This window comes from Ixodes scapularis, unplaced genomic scaffold, assembly GCF_016920785.2.
Source record: "Ixodes scapularis isolate PalLabHiFi unplaced genomic scaffold, ASM1692078v2 PGA_scaffold0__279_contigs__length_252992795, whole genome shotgun sequence".
Lineage (NCBI taxonomy): Eukaryota > Metazoa > Arthropoda > Arachnida > Ixodida > Ixodidae > Ixodes > Ixodes scapularis.
Genome location: NW_024609835.1, coordinates 140903786 through 140917282, shown reverse-complemented (window position 1 = coordinate 140917282; position 13497 = coordinate 140903786). Strand labels below are relative to the sequence as shown.

At 50.1% G+C, this 13497-nt stretch overlaps 1 protein-coding gene across 1 annotated transcript; it reads left to right on the top strand.

Annotated features, from left to right (window-relative positions):
• Positions 1 to 11839: 11839 nt before the first annotated feature.
• On the top strand, positions 11840 to 12703 carry LOC120849656 (caldesmon-like). The gene has a single exon (XM_040221872.1). It carries the CDS (start codon positions 11840 to 11842, stop codon positions 12701 to 12703), a length of 864 nt encoding a protein of 287 aa, XP_040077806.1.
• Positions 12704 to 13497: the final 794 nt, after the last annotated feature.

Below are 13497 nucleotides of genomic sequence, written 5' to 3'. Positions count from 1 at the left end.
GTTTCTATTTAATTAAGATGAAGACCACCCGCGAACATCAAATACCTCATCAGTCGCGGACTCCAAGGCAGTAAGCCTAGTTCTGGCACTTGTTTGGCAACTTTGGCCCATAGCTGCCAGATGACAGCCGAACTATCGGGAAACGAAGCCTAACTTTGGCACATGTTTGGCAACTTTGGCCCATAGCTGCCAGATGACAGCCGAACTATCGGGAAGCGACGCCTAACTTCAGCACTTGTTTGGCGACTTTGGCCCATAGCTGCCAGATGACAGCCGAACTATCGGGAAACGAAGCCTAACTTTGGCACTTGTTTGGCAACTTTGGCCCATAGCTGCCAGATGACAGCCGAACATCGGGAAACGAAGCCTAACTTTGGCACTTGTTTGGCAACTTTGGCCCATAGCTGCCAGATGACAGCCGAACTATCGGGAAACGAAGCCTAACTTTGGCACTTGTTTGGCAACTTTGGCCCATAGCTGCCAGATGACAGCCGAACTATCGGGAAGCGACGCCTAACTTCGGCACTTGTTTGGCAACTTTGGCCCATAGCTGCCAGATGACAGCCGAACTATCGGGAAACGAAGCCTAACTTTGGCACTTGTTTGGCAACTTTGGCCCATAGCTGCCAGATGACAGCCGAACTATCGGGAAACGAAGCCTAACTTTGGCACTTGTTTGGCAACTTTGGCCCATAGCTGCCGGATGACAGCCGAACTATCGGGAAACGAAGCCTAACTTTGGCACTTGTTTGGCAACTTTGGCCCATAGCTACCAGATGACAGCCGAACTATCGGGAAACGAAGCCTAACTTTGGCACTTGTTTGGCAACTTTGGCCCATAGCTGCCAGATGACAGCCGAACTATCGGGAAGCGACGCCTAACTTCGGCACTTGTTTGGCGACTTTGGCCCATAGCTGCCAGATGACAGCCGAACTATCGGGAAACGAAGCCTAACTTTGGCACTTGTTTGGCAACTTTGGCCCATAGCTGCCAGATGACAGCCGAACTATCGGGAAACGAAGCCTAACTTTGGCACTTGTTTGGCAACTTTGGCCCATAGCTGCCAGATGACAGCCGAACTATCGGGAAGCGACGCCTAACTTTGGCACTTGTTTGGCGACTTTGGCCCATAGCTGCCAGATGACAGCCGAACTATCGGGAAACGAAGCCTAACTTTGGCACTTGTTTGGCAACTTTGGCCCATAGCTGCCAGATGACAGCCGAACTATCGGGAAACGAAGCCTAACTTTGGCACTTGTTTGGCAACTTTGGCCCGTAGCTGCCAGATGACAGCCGAACTATCGGGAAGCGACGCCTAACTTCGGCACTTGTTTGGCGACTTTGGCCCGTAGCTGCCAGATGACAGCCGAACTATCGGGAAGCGACGCCTAACTTCGGCACTTGTTTGGCAACTTTGGCCCATAGCTGCCAGATGACAGCCGAACTATCGGGAAACGAAGCCTAGTTCTGGCACTTGTTTGGCGACTTTGGCCCGCAGCTGCCAGATGACAGCCGAACTATCGGGAAGCGACGCCTAACTTCGGCACTTGTTTAGCGACTTTGGCCCGTAGCTGCCAGATGACAGCCGAACTATCGGGAAGCGAAGCCTAACTTGGGCACTCGTTTGGCGACTTGGGCCCAAAGATGCCAGATGTCAACCGAACTACAAGGTAGTAAGCCTAACGCTGCCACATCGGTGGCGATTTTGGCCCGAATGTGCCAGTTGACAGCCAAACTATCAAAAAGTGAAGCCTAACTTTGGGATTAGTTTGGCGATTTTGGCCCAAAAATGGCAAAGATCTGCCGAACTACCGGGCAGTAAGCCTAAATCTGGCATTTGTTAGGCGATTTAGGCCCGAAGGTGCCTGGTGACAGCCGAACTACCAGGCAGTGAAGCCTAAGTTTGGCACTTGTTTGGCGAATGGGGGCCAAAATACCCAGACTGTTGCCAAGGGAGGTCAGGTTTGGCTATACTTTGGCTTCTTCGGGCTTTTCAATGCCCGAAACTCCCAGACGCAAGCCAAGTTATGGCCCAGAACTCAGGCTGCGGAGAAAAGCTCACTGGAGAAAAGCTCACCGGAGAAAAGCTCACCGGAGAAACGCTCACCGGATATAAGCTCGCCGGAGCAAAGCTCACCGCAAAACCGGCAGATGCGGAGAAAAGCTCACCGGCCTTTGAGCGGATGCGGGGAAAAGCTCACTGATTTTTTTTTTTAACTTAGCAGATTTTGCTTTAAAAGTGGCAATTTAGCACAATGTGCATTCGTCACTTCCTTAATCATATGTCCTATTTTTTGTAATATTCTTGAAGTTCATTGGGCCTATTTACTAACTCCTCAGAAATTTGTAATCACCCATTCTGTATTTAAATGAAGCCACAAGTATAAAATCAGAACATCGTACACTGGTAAAAAAGACCGTAATTTATTGACAGCTGACAGTGCGCCGTCGGGAGCTCCGTCAGATAAAGAGCTCTGTTCTTTGCGAGCTAATATTAAGAGCGGTGTGTGAATCTTTTCAGCTCCGAATATTGTGTACTGCCTAATAGATTAGTAGGTGTTTGTTGATGTAATCAATGTCCGCTACGCTGTTTTCTTTTTGTTAATTCCACTAGCAAAACTTTAGTTGCGAGAGCAGCTTCGTCCTGTCGTGTTTGTTGTCTTCACTCGGTCGTCGTCATTTGAGTGGTTTTCATCATGTATAACGTTTACCAACTCGCCTTATTCGCTACCTTACAGAAGACTACTTCTTATATAGGTCACGAGAAACAACGGTGTCATTGTGCGGCTCTGAAGGTCGTGGGGGGGCTCGCTGTAGAAGGGGTACTATCACACAAAGGCAACGTGTGGATCGCCAGCACGAGAGGCTAGAAAACGTGCATGTCCGTGGAGAAGGAAGCCTCGATATCCTACTGACTGTTTTATCCTGTTTTCAAAAGCTACCAAAGCTTCAAAGAGAATTTCAGGCACCGAATATCTAAAAGTGCATTCGGCATTTACAGTATTGCTTTTTAGGTTTTAGGCGGACATTATGAAGTTTTCGAACTTTTTCCTGTTCTTCAAGTTCATAAAGTTTTCAGTTAGGCTTTCGTTACCTGGAGAGTAAACCCCAGAAAACACTGGCCCGCAGTTATAAATTTGGAGGCAATGTACCCAATAAGCTTAGCGAATATTACAAACAAGGAGATTTTCTTTTTTACTAAACTGACGAATTTTAAAATAATAAATTAATATATATTATGCATGATCCAGTAGCCTCCATATAAATAGAAGAAAAAAATCGGTGAGCTTTTCTCCGCATACGCTCAATGGTTGGTAAGCTTTTCTCCGCATCCGCCCGTTTTGCGGTGAGCTTTTCTCCGGTGAGCTTTTCTCCGGGATTCCAGAACTCGGTGCTGCCTGGGTGTTTCCGCCGCGCGGTGGCGCTAGTTTCAAGCCGCAGATTATCATCATCGGGCTGGGTCGGCAAGCTTTCGGGATAATAAAAATGCGCTCATTATCCAAAATTATGCTTATTTCTTCTCACCAAAACACGCATTGCATTTTCAAAAGAGCGGTAAATGAAAGTCCAAGTGTTGCTTTTTTTTTTCTTTTTCTCCGGAAAACACGTTGAATAAGTGCACGCCTGATCGTTTTTCAGACAAACTGCGTGCGCGATCATTTTGGTCAAAAATGAAGGCGAGACCGTAACGAGTCTCAATAAATTTGTGACCAAAAGTACCGTTTTCGTTGTGAGACTGAGCAGGCGCAACGTTATGCTCATCATTTCCTCGCTACTCGCCTTACTAAATAGCAGGTAAGAGGGTTTTTTTCTTTTTTTAATTTGCTTAGGACTGCCAATTACATCGTTTGTTTTTCTCATGATATCTATGTTTGTTTAATTTTACCTATCGTGTCCGTTTTGTTCTTTTTCCCATCTTTTTTAATGGGTTCATCGGACACCGTCTTGTTATGACTGCTATCGGCCGGGCTTTGATAGCTTGGTCCTTTCGCAGAGTAAAAGTTTCTGCGACAATCTCTCTCCCTGTTTACTGGAGATTAGGGCAGGCTTGCTGGAAGCCGCATTTTAGCAATGCTACACTTAGCCAAAGGCCAAATGAAAGAAAGCACTGTAAAAGCCGGTTCATACATTTGCAACCGTTGCTTTCGCATGCAACCGAAACAACCGTAACGATCAAAACCCCGCAACCACCGTGACTCACGGATAGCTTTGCAAAGATACCCTTTGATCGCTTAACACCCTTTGTATGGCGAACACTTGTCCCGGGGACTTTGTCGTTACGGTCGTTTCGGTTGCATGCGAACACAACTAACGCAGATGTGTTGGCTGCGTTCTAAAGCAGATGTGTTGGATGCGTGCATTTAGAGCCAGCGTACGAGCTGCATTGCACTTGAACCGCGTCTCGAAGCGCTCGCGCGTCTTAACCTTTGCAGTTCGAGATGCTGATGCCGGCTCTCTATCAGTATCGTATTGCGGAGCTCTGGAGAAGCTGGGACGTAGACCATTCCCTGTGGAAACGCCACCAGGCGATGCTTCGGTCTTTGACGCCCCAGCAAACTTCCGGTTCATAAAAAAAATGAAGAAAGGCCACCTTAACACTGCTGCTCTAAACGTGGATGAAACATTTAACCCACAAAAACTCCAGGCGAACACCAAAAAAAAAAAAAAAACGCGAGATCTCTTCATTTTTTTCGAATGTTATTGTAAACCAACTTATCTCCTCCAAGACAGCCGAAGGCTATCACTAAATCCTCAACTTCGTTGCCCATGTACCATTTATGCTTTCTAGTAATGGTCAAATAAGCAAGTTCGACAGGCTCGCAAAGACGGAGTGATCGGAAGTCACTTGGGACGCAATCAGCGGTTCATGTTTGTAAACAATAAAAGGGTCTATACGCTCCTTCTTCTGGACAAACGAGAACTTGGAAGGGCCGAAGAAAAGGGTTGTGCGCCAAGAACGTCAAAAGGCCATGCACAAGAGCGAACATTTTTCGATATTTGCGAGATCAAATGTACGCGGTATCTACGAGAAACTGTCGTTTGTAACATTGTCAAAATAATATCTGCGAAAAAAAAAATTCTAAAGGTAAGGAAATCGCAAATGTTCCACGGCTACCCGACAGATGGCGCCAGTGCTTTTTCTTGTTGTAAAGTATCACAAGAGGTTGTAAGGCACTCGCTTGTGAATTGTCGAAGTGTGTGAACCAGCCAATCGGCTCGCACGTACATTGCATCATTAAATCAACAATAAGGAGAGTGCTGATGCCGCGCTGACTTGAACATTATATAGCACTGATGCAGCGCTTTATCAGCTCTGCATCGCTAATACAGTGAGAAGTGAGCAGTGCATCAGCAAGGTGAGAGTTATTCCCAGCGCTGAGGTAGCGCTGTGATGTATGTGTGAAGAGGCCATAACTCGTATCTGACTATAACAATGAAAGCCAAGGAACCGTCAGTGCGAATAGTTTCACAAACTGTTTATAAAATAAAGCTCAATATCGTACAAGAATGATGCGTAAATAAATCCAAAAATACGTTACATAGTACTGTGTGCCCTCTTTTCATCAAAGCGTTGTGTCTAAGGTCATGAATGAAAAAAAAAGAAGAAATTATGGAGACTTTTTTTCTTCCTCTTATGACACAAAGGAAACACGTCTGAAAGGAAGCCCATACGCCAATGCAGAAAGCCCATTCGAAAAGAAGCGAGTCCTCTTACGTCAACAGCGCGGCTACAAATGCATTCGACGCCCGCGCGACGATGCGAGACAAGCAGGCCTCGCGAAGGACGGGCCCGCACGTCGGCGGAAAGCGAGAACGCGAAATATAGTGGCGCGACTTTGTCGCAAGGGGGCCGCAAGCGCTCGGCAGCGCCCTCGGACGCATATTGGTTCCACTCGACTGACGCCACCGGCCGAGAGGCTGACAGGCACCCAAACTCGGAGGCCGAGTCGAGAGAAAGACATTCTTCAAGCACTCCCTGTTCTCCTCTTCCCCCGCTTCAAAAAAAAAAAAAAAAAAAAGCAATCGCGCAGCTAGAGTTGTTCCCTAAAACACACACTAACAAACACCCAAACAAACACGCAAACACTCACGGAGTCCAAGTCATGAGCTGCCTACACTTCGAGAAACCAACAAAACTTTAAAAAAAAGAAAAAAAAAAACACTAGGAATTTACTCCAATATCGCACATCGTCGTCGTTGCGCATAAATACACGCAAGGGACACAAGAGGCAGGCGGCTCGTGCGCGGGTTTTGTGAAGGTCAGTCCCGAATTGAAAATTTGCTGTCGAAAGCCGACGAGTGCGACACTCTACGTAGATAGAGCAAGCGGCGTGGCTCGAGGACAGGCTGTGGACGCGGGGAGGGAGGCGCACGCGGCCTTCAAATTGGGACACCAATATACGGAGAGGCTTCTCTCGGGAAATACGCGGTTGTCCATGACGCGTCATTCCACGTGATCAGCGGGCGACGGTACGGGGTGTACGGGCAAACGCAAGTGCCAAAGGAGAGACGAGCATGGCGGCGCTCCGAAACGGTATCGATGGATTGGATTAGATTGGAAAGCGTTTATTGCCACAATGAGGGTTGGAGAAAGAGGGGATGCGCCGGTGACTGCGAGGTCTGGGCGCTGGCATAGGGTTTAAGGAGTTAGGCAATTATATGTGGATGTCCTGCTTGGCCTCGAAAACAAGGTCTAGGAGGCTTCGTAACACCCGTATTTTGTCTTGCTGCTGTCCGGGAGGATGGGTCCAACCTTCAAGGGTTTATACCTTGCTTCCTCGTGTGCAGGGCAGTCCCACAGTATGTTGGCCATGTCGTGCTTTAGGCCATTGTCGCACCTGTTGCAAAGGACGGATTTCTTTCTTTTTCCCCAGGTCGCGATTCTGGCCGGGTCTATTGTCGCTTTAGCCATTATTCCTAGTAGGAGTACTCCCGCCCTTCGACCGAAACCCTTCCCGAGTAGAGGATCAGGGTCTTCGGGGATTTTCTCTTCAACTTTAGTTTTGTATTCTGTCTTTATTCGGATCCTGGCTTCTCCGGGATCGTACTCGTCTTCGTAGTTCATGGGGGTTGGTGCTTGGTCACAAGCCGGAACAAACCCGTGGTCGTGTTGTACTGGAGGCAGCTCTACATGCCCGGAGTTAAAAAGCGCGACAGGGCCATTCGATCTGCTGCTTCATTTCCTGGGATTCCCGCATGGCCCGGGGCCCATTCAATTCTTGCTTGTACGCATCCATTTACAAGTTGCGAGACAAGATTCTTGATAGGGCGGATAAGTCCGCAAGGACTGTTTCTGGTTCTGCACTCCTTGATGGCATCCTGTGAATCCGAGAAAATCCGAAGATTCGCTGGTATACTTTGAGAGTTAATGCATGCATTTACTAGTGCCAAGTGGATAGCATGTAGTTCTCCTTGCTTTGTAGAGGACGTGGCTGGGACATCTTGGTGATAATTTCTGTTTAATGCCGGGAAATAGGCTGCGATTGATTTCCGGGGTATCGGTTCCTCGAAGCTTGCCACGTCCGTGTAGGCAGCAACAGTGTGGTACGGGTCCCAGCTTTCAGCCCCCTTGATGTGCGCCTTGGCTCGTCTTGCAACTTGCTCGGCGTCTCCCTTGCGGGGTGAGGGCTTGCTGTTGGTGATCTCCGTCAGGTCTTCCCAAGGAGGCAGATTAGCGGGGATTTCTGGGAGGTGGTCAGTAGTCTTTCCCAGAAGTTCCATGATGGCCCTGCCTTGGGTTGTGAGCTCGAGCCTTTAGTCCAGGGCCTCCATGCGAGCGTTGACAATGTCGTACAGATAATTTATGCTGGCCAAAGTCCGGAGCTTGTCCATGTGGGTAAACTGCGGAAGACCCGTGATCACCCGTCTTGCCTGGTTGTTAAGGGTTTCCAGTCTTTGCCACTGTCCCTTCCCGAGCCTGAAGTGCCTGGCGCCATAGCACACTCGCAATACTACAAGTGCCGTGTACATCCTCTTGGCAATCGCTTCTGTTGCGCCTCCTGGGGCACTGCATATCCGCCTAATGGTGTTAAGTGCCGAGTTGCAGTGTTTAATTGTGTCTTTTAGCCAAGCGTCTGCAGATGCGTTTTCCTCAATCGTGATTCCCAACATCTTGATCGAGGAAGATGGCTGGAGCCTTTCCCCGGCAGGTACGAGGTTCAGCTGCTCTGCGATCTTGTCGTCTGGAAGTGCTTTCGATGCTACGACGGTGTAGTTGGTCTTTTCTGGTGAAGCTTTCACCCCGGCCCAGGCCAAATGGGCTTCAATCACGTTCAGTGCGTTTTGTAAAGGTTCTTGCTGCGCAGCTATGCTCCTGTGATTCTTCGACCAGATGGTAACGTCGTCGGCATACACCGTGAATCCTAGGTCTTCGATCTTGGCGAGTTCGTGTGGCAGGGCGGCCATGACTATGTTGAATAAGGTCGGTAAGAGTACAGAACCTTGCGGGACCCCGATCCGGTTTACTCAAGTGTTACCTCTTTCGGTAAGGCCACGAGCGATCGAGTGTGTTCTCCCTTCTAAGCAGGGTGGCCAGATGCGGCCGAGCGAACAAGCAAATAGTCGTCCTTAACCAAGCCCACAAAAGCGGTGGGACCTTCGTGAACAAGCCCAAAACAAGCGGAAGTTCAATAAAGACACAGATTCTTGAAAATAGTTTATTAATTATAAAATGAGAAAGAAAACTCGCTTATCTACGAAGGCGAAGTAAAACGCAACTAATTATGTTAATCATGTCAGTGCATGATCAACGCCTCAACGACACACAGTCATCGTAGGATGTGTCCGACTCATCTGAAAAATCCTCAGCCTCCGCTTCTGCTGAACCATACATGTTTTTTAGTTGAAAAGCTGCAACATCTTTCCGGTCAGTTTAAAGTCCTGGCAGCAGATGCCTCGAAACTTGAGGCCATAACGTACGTGCAGGATGCCGCTCAACAGGGATTCTTCATTCTGTTACGGTAGCGCGACTTCACAACGTTCATGTGTGAGAACACGCGCTCGACGTAGGCATTGTTGAGGGGCATGGGCAACAACGACAGAGCGAATTCTGCTACTTCTTTGAAACAACTTTTACCGCTTGCATCCGTGAAATCTAACACTTCTATCCAGAACGAAACGCAGTCTTGTTTGTTTGCATTTTTCAAGGGAGGACCGCACAGCGATCTATACTGAGTGTCCAGGAGACCTATATTTCCCTTGAACAATTTGAGGAGGGGCACATCCTGAAGGGTCGATTTTACCTGGCAGAGTACGCTCTCCGGCGAGAATGATTTTATGGAGTTCCAAAGAAGAATGTTGGTTAGAAGCCTAAGCTGTACTTGCCTTGCAGCCTCCAAAATGAAGCCCCGGCATCTCAATTTTACATCTCTTTCTTTCTCGGCGTTTAGATTGGACTCAGCCATCTCGACAAACGCGCTTTCAGTGAGCACGACGAGCATTAAAATAGCAATATTTGCAGGAAAAACGCGAATAAGCCCAAAAAAACGCGACAAGCAGCTGGAAAAATCTACCAGCGATTCGGTGAAAAAAGAAGCCCAAATCCGCTTATAATAAGCGGAACTGGCCACCCTGCTTCTAAGAAACTTTTGATGAAATTCAAGGTTCTGCTTGTTAGTCCCAGTCTCTTTGCTTCTCGAATGATCGATTCGTAGGGTGCATAATCGAATGCTTTTTTGATGTCGATTGCAACAATCGCGCCTGGGTGTTTGAGCTTGCTTCCTTTGCTTCGGATAATCCCGGTCGAAATGAGAATCAGGCCTTCTTGTGTGCCCAGGCCGAAGCGAAAGCCGGTCTGTGCAGGGTGGAAGGCACTGATAGATTCCAGAAACGATTCCATGCGGGTGAGTACCATCCTTTCCATGGTTTGGCAAACGCAGGAAGTCATTGAGATGGGTCTATTATTGCCGATGTCTCCCTTGGCCTTCCCTGGCTTTGGAATCGGAATTACGAAGGAATGTTTCCAGTGAGCCGGAAATTTCCTTGTGTTCCAGATATGGTTGATACATTCCAAGAGCTTAAGTTTCGCGATTTAAATTTTTTTAACATTGTTGGGGTGATCTTGTCCGGTCCTGGCGCCGATCGGGACTTGCTCTTGTGGATGGCCCACTCGAGTTCTCCTTTCGTAAACGGTCGGTCCATACCATTGTCCGGGACTGTAATTTCTTTGAAGTACATCTCTTTCCAAGTCTTTCCGTCAAGGTCCGGCTGAGGAAAGAACGTATCGCCAGCCAAATTCGACAATTCATCTTCGGACTCGTCCACTTTGAGCGCTAACGTATGAAACGTTCCTTTGGTTTTTGCCTTCCCAAGAAGTGCCTGGCTTGTGATCCAAAGTCTCATGACGGAGGATTTCTTGGAAAGCGTGGAGCTGAAGTCCAACCATCGATTGTTTTCTAGTTTCCTGGCGTACACTTTAGCCTCCACCGTAGCTCCCGTGATGGCTTGGCGAGCTGCAGGGAAATTCCGACCCTTGCGGTACGTTTGTACCGACTGAAGCCGCTTAGTCCAGAGCTTGAGAAGGTGAAGGTAGGGTGTAGGGGCATCTTCTTCGACGCTGGATTCTATGATAGCCCCTTGGAGCGCGTTGTGCAGGATATCTTCAAAGCTGGAGTCTGCGAAGTCGTCTCCTGTAAGGAGTTCTTTGAATTTATCCCAGTGCACCTTCCTCTTTATCGTGAAGTCCTTCAGTTTACAAGTTGACGACAACTCGATTACTATCGGGAAGTGGTCACTGTCGGTGAGCGATCCAGTCGTGGTCGACCTTCTTGATGCCCGGCCTGTAGTAGACCGATACGAATATGATGTTGTGGGGCTGTTGTGAAAACGGAAAAGCCCCAGACCAGACCCTCCCTATCTAATCCGTCCGGCAACGGTGAACTCATTGAGTAGCATCGCCACATGGCTCCGGTCGGCTTGCCCGGAAACGAGGCGAGAGGCGACAAGGGGGTGCCGTGGGACCACCGTGTTGGCGTCGCCCCACCTAGGCGCAGAGCTAAACCGGACCCTTCTTTCTGGCTGCGTTAACGCTGGTCCGAAACGGGGTCAGCCGACTCAAGAACAGGAGGATTACCGGGCCAGGATTCCGGGTAACGACGCGCCAGCTGCGGGACCTCCGTGAGGGTGGGATTATCCCCGGACGCCACCTGCGGATGATCCGGCAAAGCCCTTTCCCGTGCCTCAACGCCGCCTGATGGAGGGGTCAGCACTACCACGGCCAACGTCGTCACCCGGGCAAACACTGGACCCCTTGCTGTCGCCTCTTCGGCGCAGCTTTCGAGGGCAAGGGTGCCTCGGCGCCGGAGTGTAAAGTCCGGCCACAGCTGCAGTGTGTACATGTGGGTGTGTGCGTGCTCAGGGGATGAGTGGAGGCGGGGCCTGAACATGATTTGTTGGCAGCTCGGCCACCATTGGCTGCCAGCCGCGATAGTACCGAAGAGCGACCCTATAAAAGGGGCAAACAGAATGTCGCATCTGTGCTCTCGGACGTTGTACATACTTTGTACATATGTATTAAAGAAAGTTTCGTTGCGAGAGACCCTCCCGTCTCGTCATGTTCCTGGACGGGAGTCTGCCCGCTGCTCCTTTCCTGGCCTGGCCCTGCGTGACGCTACCCGGAGAACCCCCTCGGTCCCAACAACTGGATGGCAGCGGCGTTATCGACTTCGCCGGACCATGACTTCTTGTGTGGGTGAGTGCCCGGCCCTCTCTTTCTCAATCTGCCAGACCCATTAGCTCTAAGTTTTGCCTGTGGGGGTTGGAGATAGTCGTTGTCAGAAGGACTGTGTGACCGCTCTGACGCAAGCATTTTGTAAGAAAGAGAGCCAACACAGCTAGATCATGAGTTTGGAGGCATTCCGCTGGTACGACTTGGTACAGGTCTGTACCGAATTAGGAATAGATTTGGGGCAGAGAAAAAGGAAGCCGCACATCATAAAACTCCTTCAGGCCGTAGACGTCAGCGTTGAGGAGTTTACAGAGGCTTTGGAGGAAATTCGCGGCAGGGAACAGGAGGCTCGCGAAAGGGAACAGGAGGTTCGCGAGGAGGAACGCAGAAAGCGGGCCGACGAGAAGGCTCTCGAGACGGCGAGATGGGAGCTCGAGAAGAGCGAGTATAAGCGCGAAATGGAGCGGCTCGACTACGAGTTCGAGCAGCTAGAGCTCGCGAAAAAAGCGCGGGAGGTTGAGTGTCTTCGTCGGCAAACACCAGGCGTTGAAGGGGTGACAGGAAAGGCGTGTCAGGGAAAGGAGAAAGTGGGAGCTGGGGACACTGGGATGACCGGAGACCAGCGTCTTTCTCCCGACACGGCCGTCACCGTTCTTCGCAAGCCCGACCCGAACTCCGAGCGGCGGGACGGTGAGAGTGACGTGGAAGCAGCAACAGAAGTGGTGTGTCAGGAAAAGAGGAAAATGGAAGCTGGGGTCACCGAGGTGACCGCAAACCAGCATGTTTCCTCTGACGCGACCGACGCTGTTCCACGGAAGACCGACGCCGTTCCGCACAAGATCTACCCAACAGCCAAGCTGCAGGAAGCTGAGAGTGATCGGGATCCCGGGAAAGAAGAGAAGGCTCTTCGGGCGTCCAGCGGCGGCTTCCCGGATGACGAAGGCGACGCCAAGACAGAGGCGACGCCGGGGAAGTTCATCCAGCTCATGGAGAGCAGCGCCGAGATGCCGGAGAAAGCGGTCCAGCAATCAAGATAGGATCCTGACCGCTCTGATCGGCACCCGTGCGGCTTTGAGGACAAGCCCACGGCGCCGCCACAGGAGTCCAAGCGGCCCACCAGGAGGGAGGTGGTCGGGATTTCCTTCGACGAGATCAAGCACACCTGCCTGGTGCGGCTGCGGAGCCCGGACTCCAGACCATTCACGGAGTCCAGGTGCCAGGAGAACGTCGACAAGTGGTCGAGGCTGGGAGGGGGAAAACTCCAGGACCCTCATCCCAACGAGCCACGGACCCACAGCTCAAGTACGAGCAAGAATCCTGGAGAAGGCAACAACGAGCCTGGAACGACTCGGCGAGGTTCCAGACGGAGTCACAGCTCATCGCCCGTGGTTCAGCCAGGCGTCACGTCGGACGCGGAGACTAAGGGAGATCTCTGGGACTGCAACTTCGGGCCTGCACTCAAGTCCAAGGAGAAAAGCTTGAACAGTTCGAGTGAAGCCAAGGACAAACTGGGCGTAGGTTAGATGCAGAGAGGGACTTTTGAGGGGAAAAGGGAGGGCTAAATGTGTTTTTTTAGTGTAATTGAGTCGATTAGGTTATTCGGCAAGGTTATTAGCTTTTCTTTTTTCGGGAGTCCGAGTTTTGCGTTTCTTTCGACTTTAGCTTGTTGTGTTAGCGTTGTTCCTTTAAAGCGGTCTTCTCCTCAGTAGAGATTGCATTACGGAGGACGTGATCAAATTTAATAGGGATATACCCTATGTGAGTTACGTTCCGGTTTGTAATGTGGTTTTGTTTTCACGGGAGCCCGTTTTATTTTGGGTTGGGCGTTAGA

Coding starts and splice junctions, on each gene's coding strand:
- LOC120849656 (XM_040221872.1), top strand. CDS start 11,840: ATGAGTTTGGAGGCATTCCGCTGGTACGACTTGGTACAGGTCTGTACC.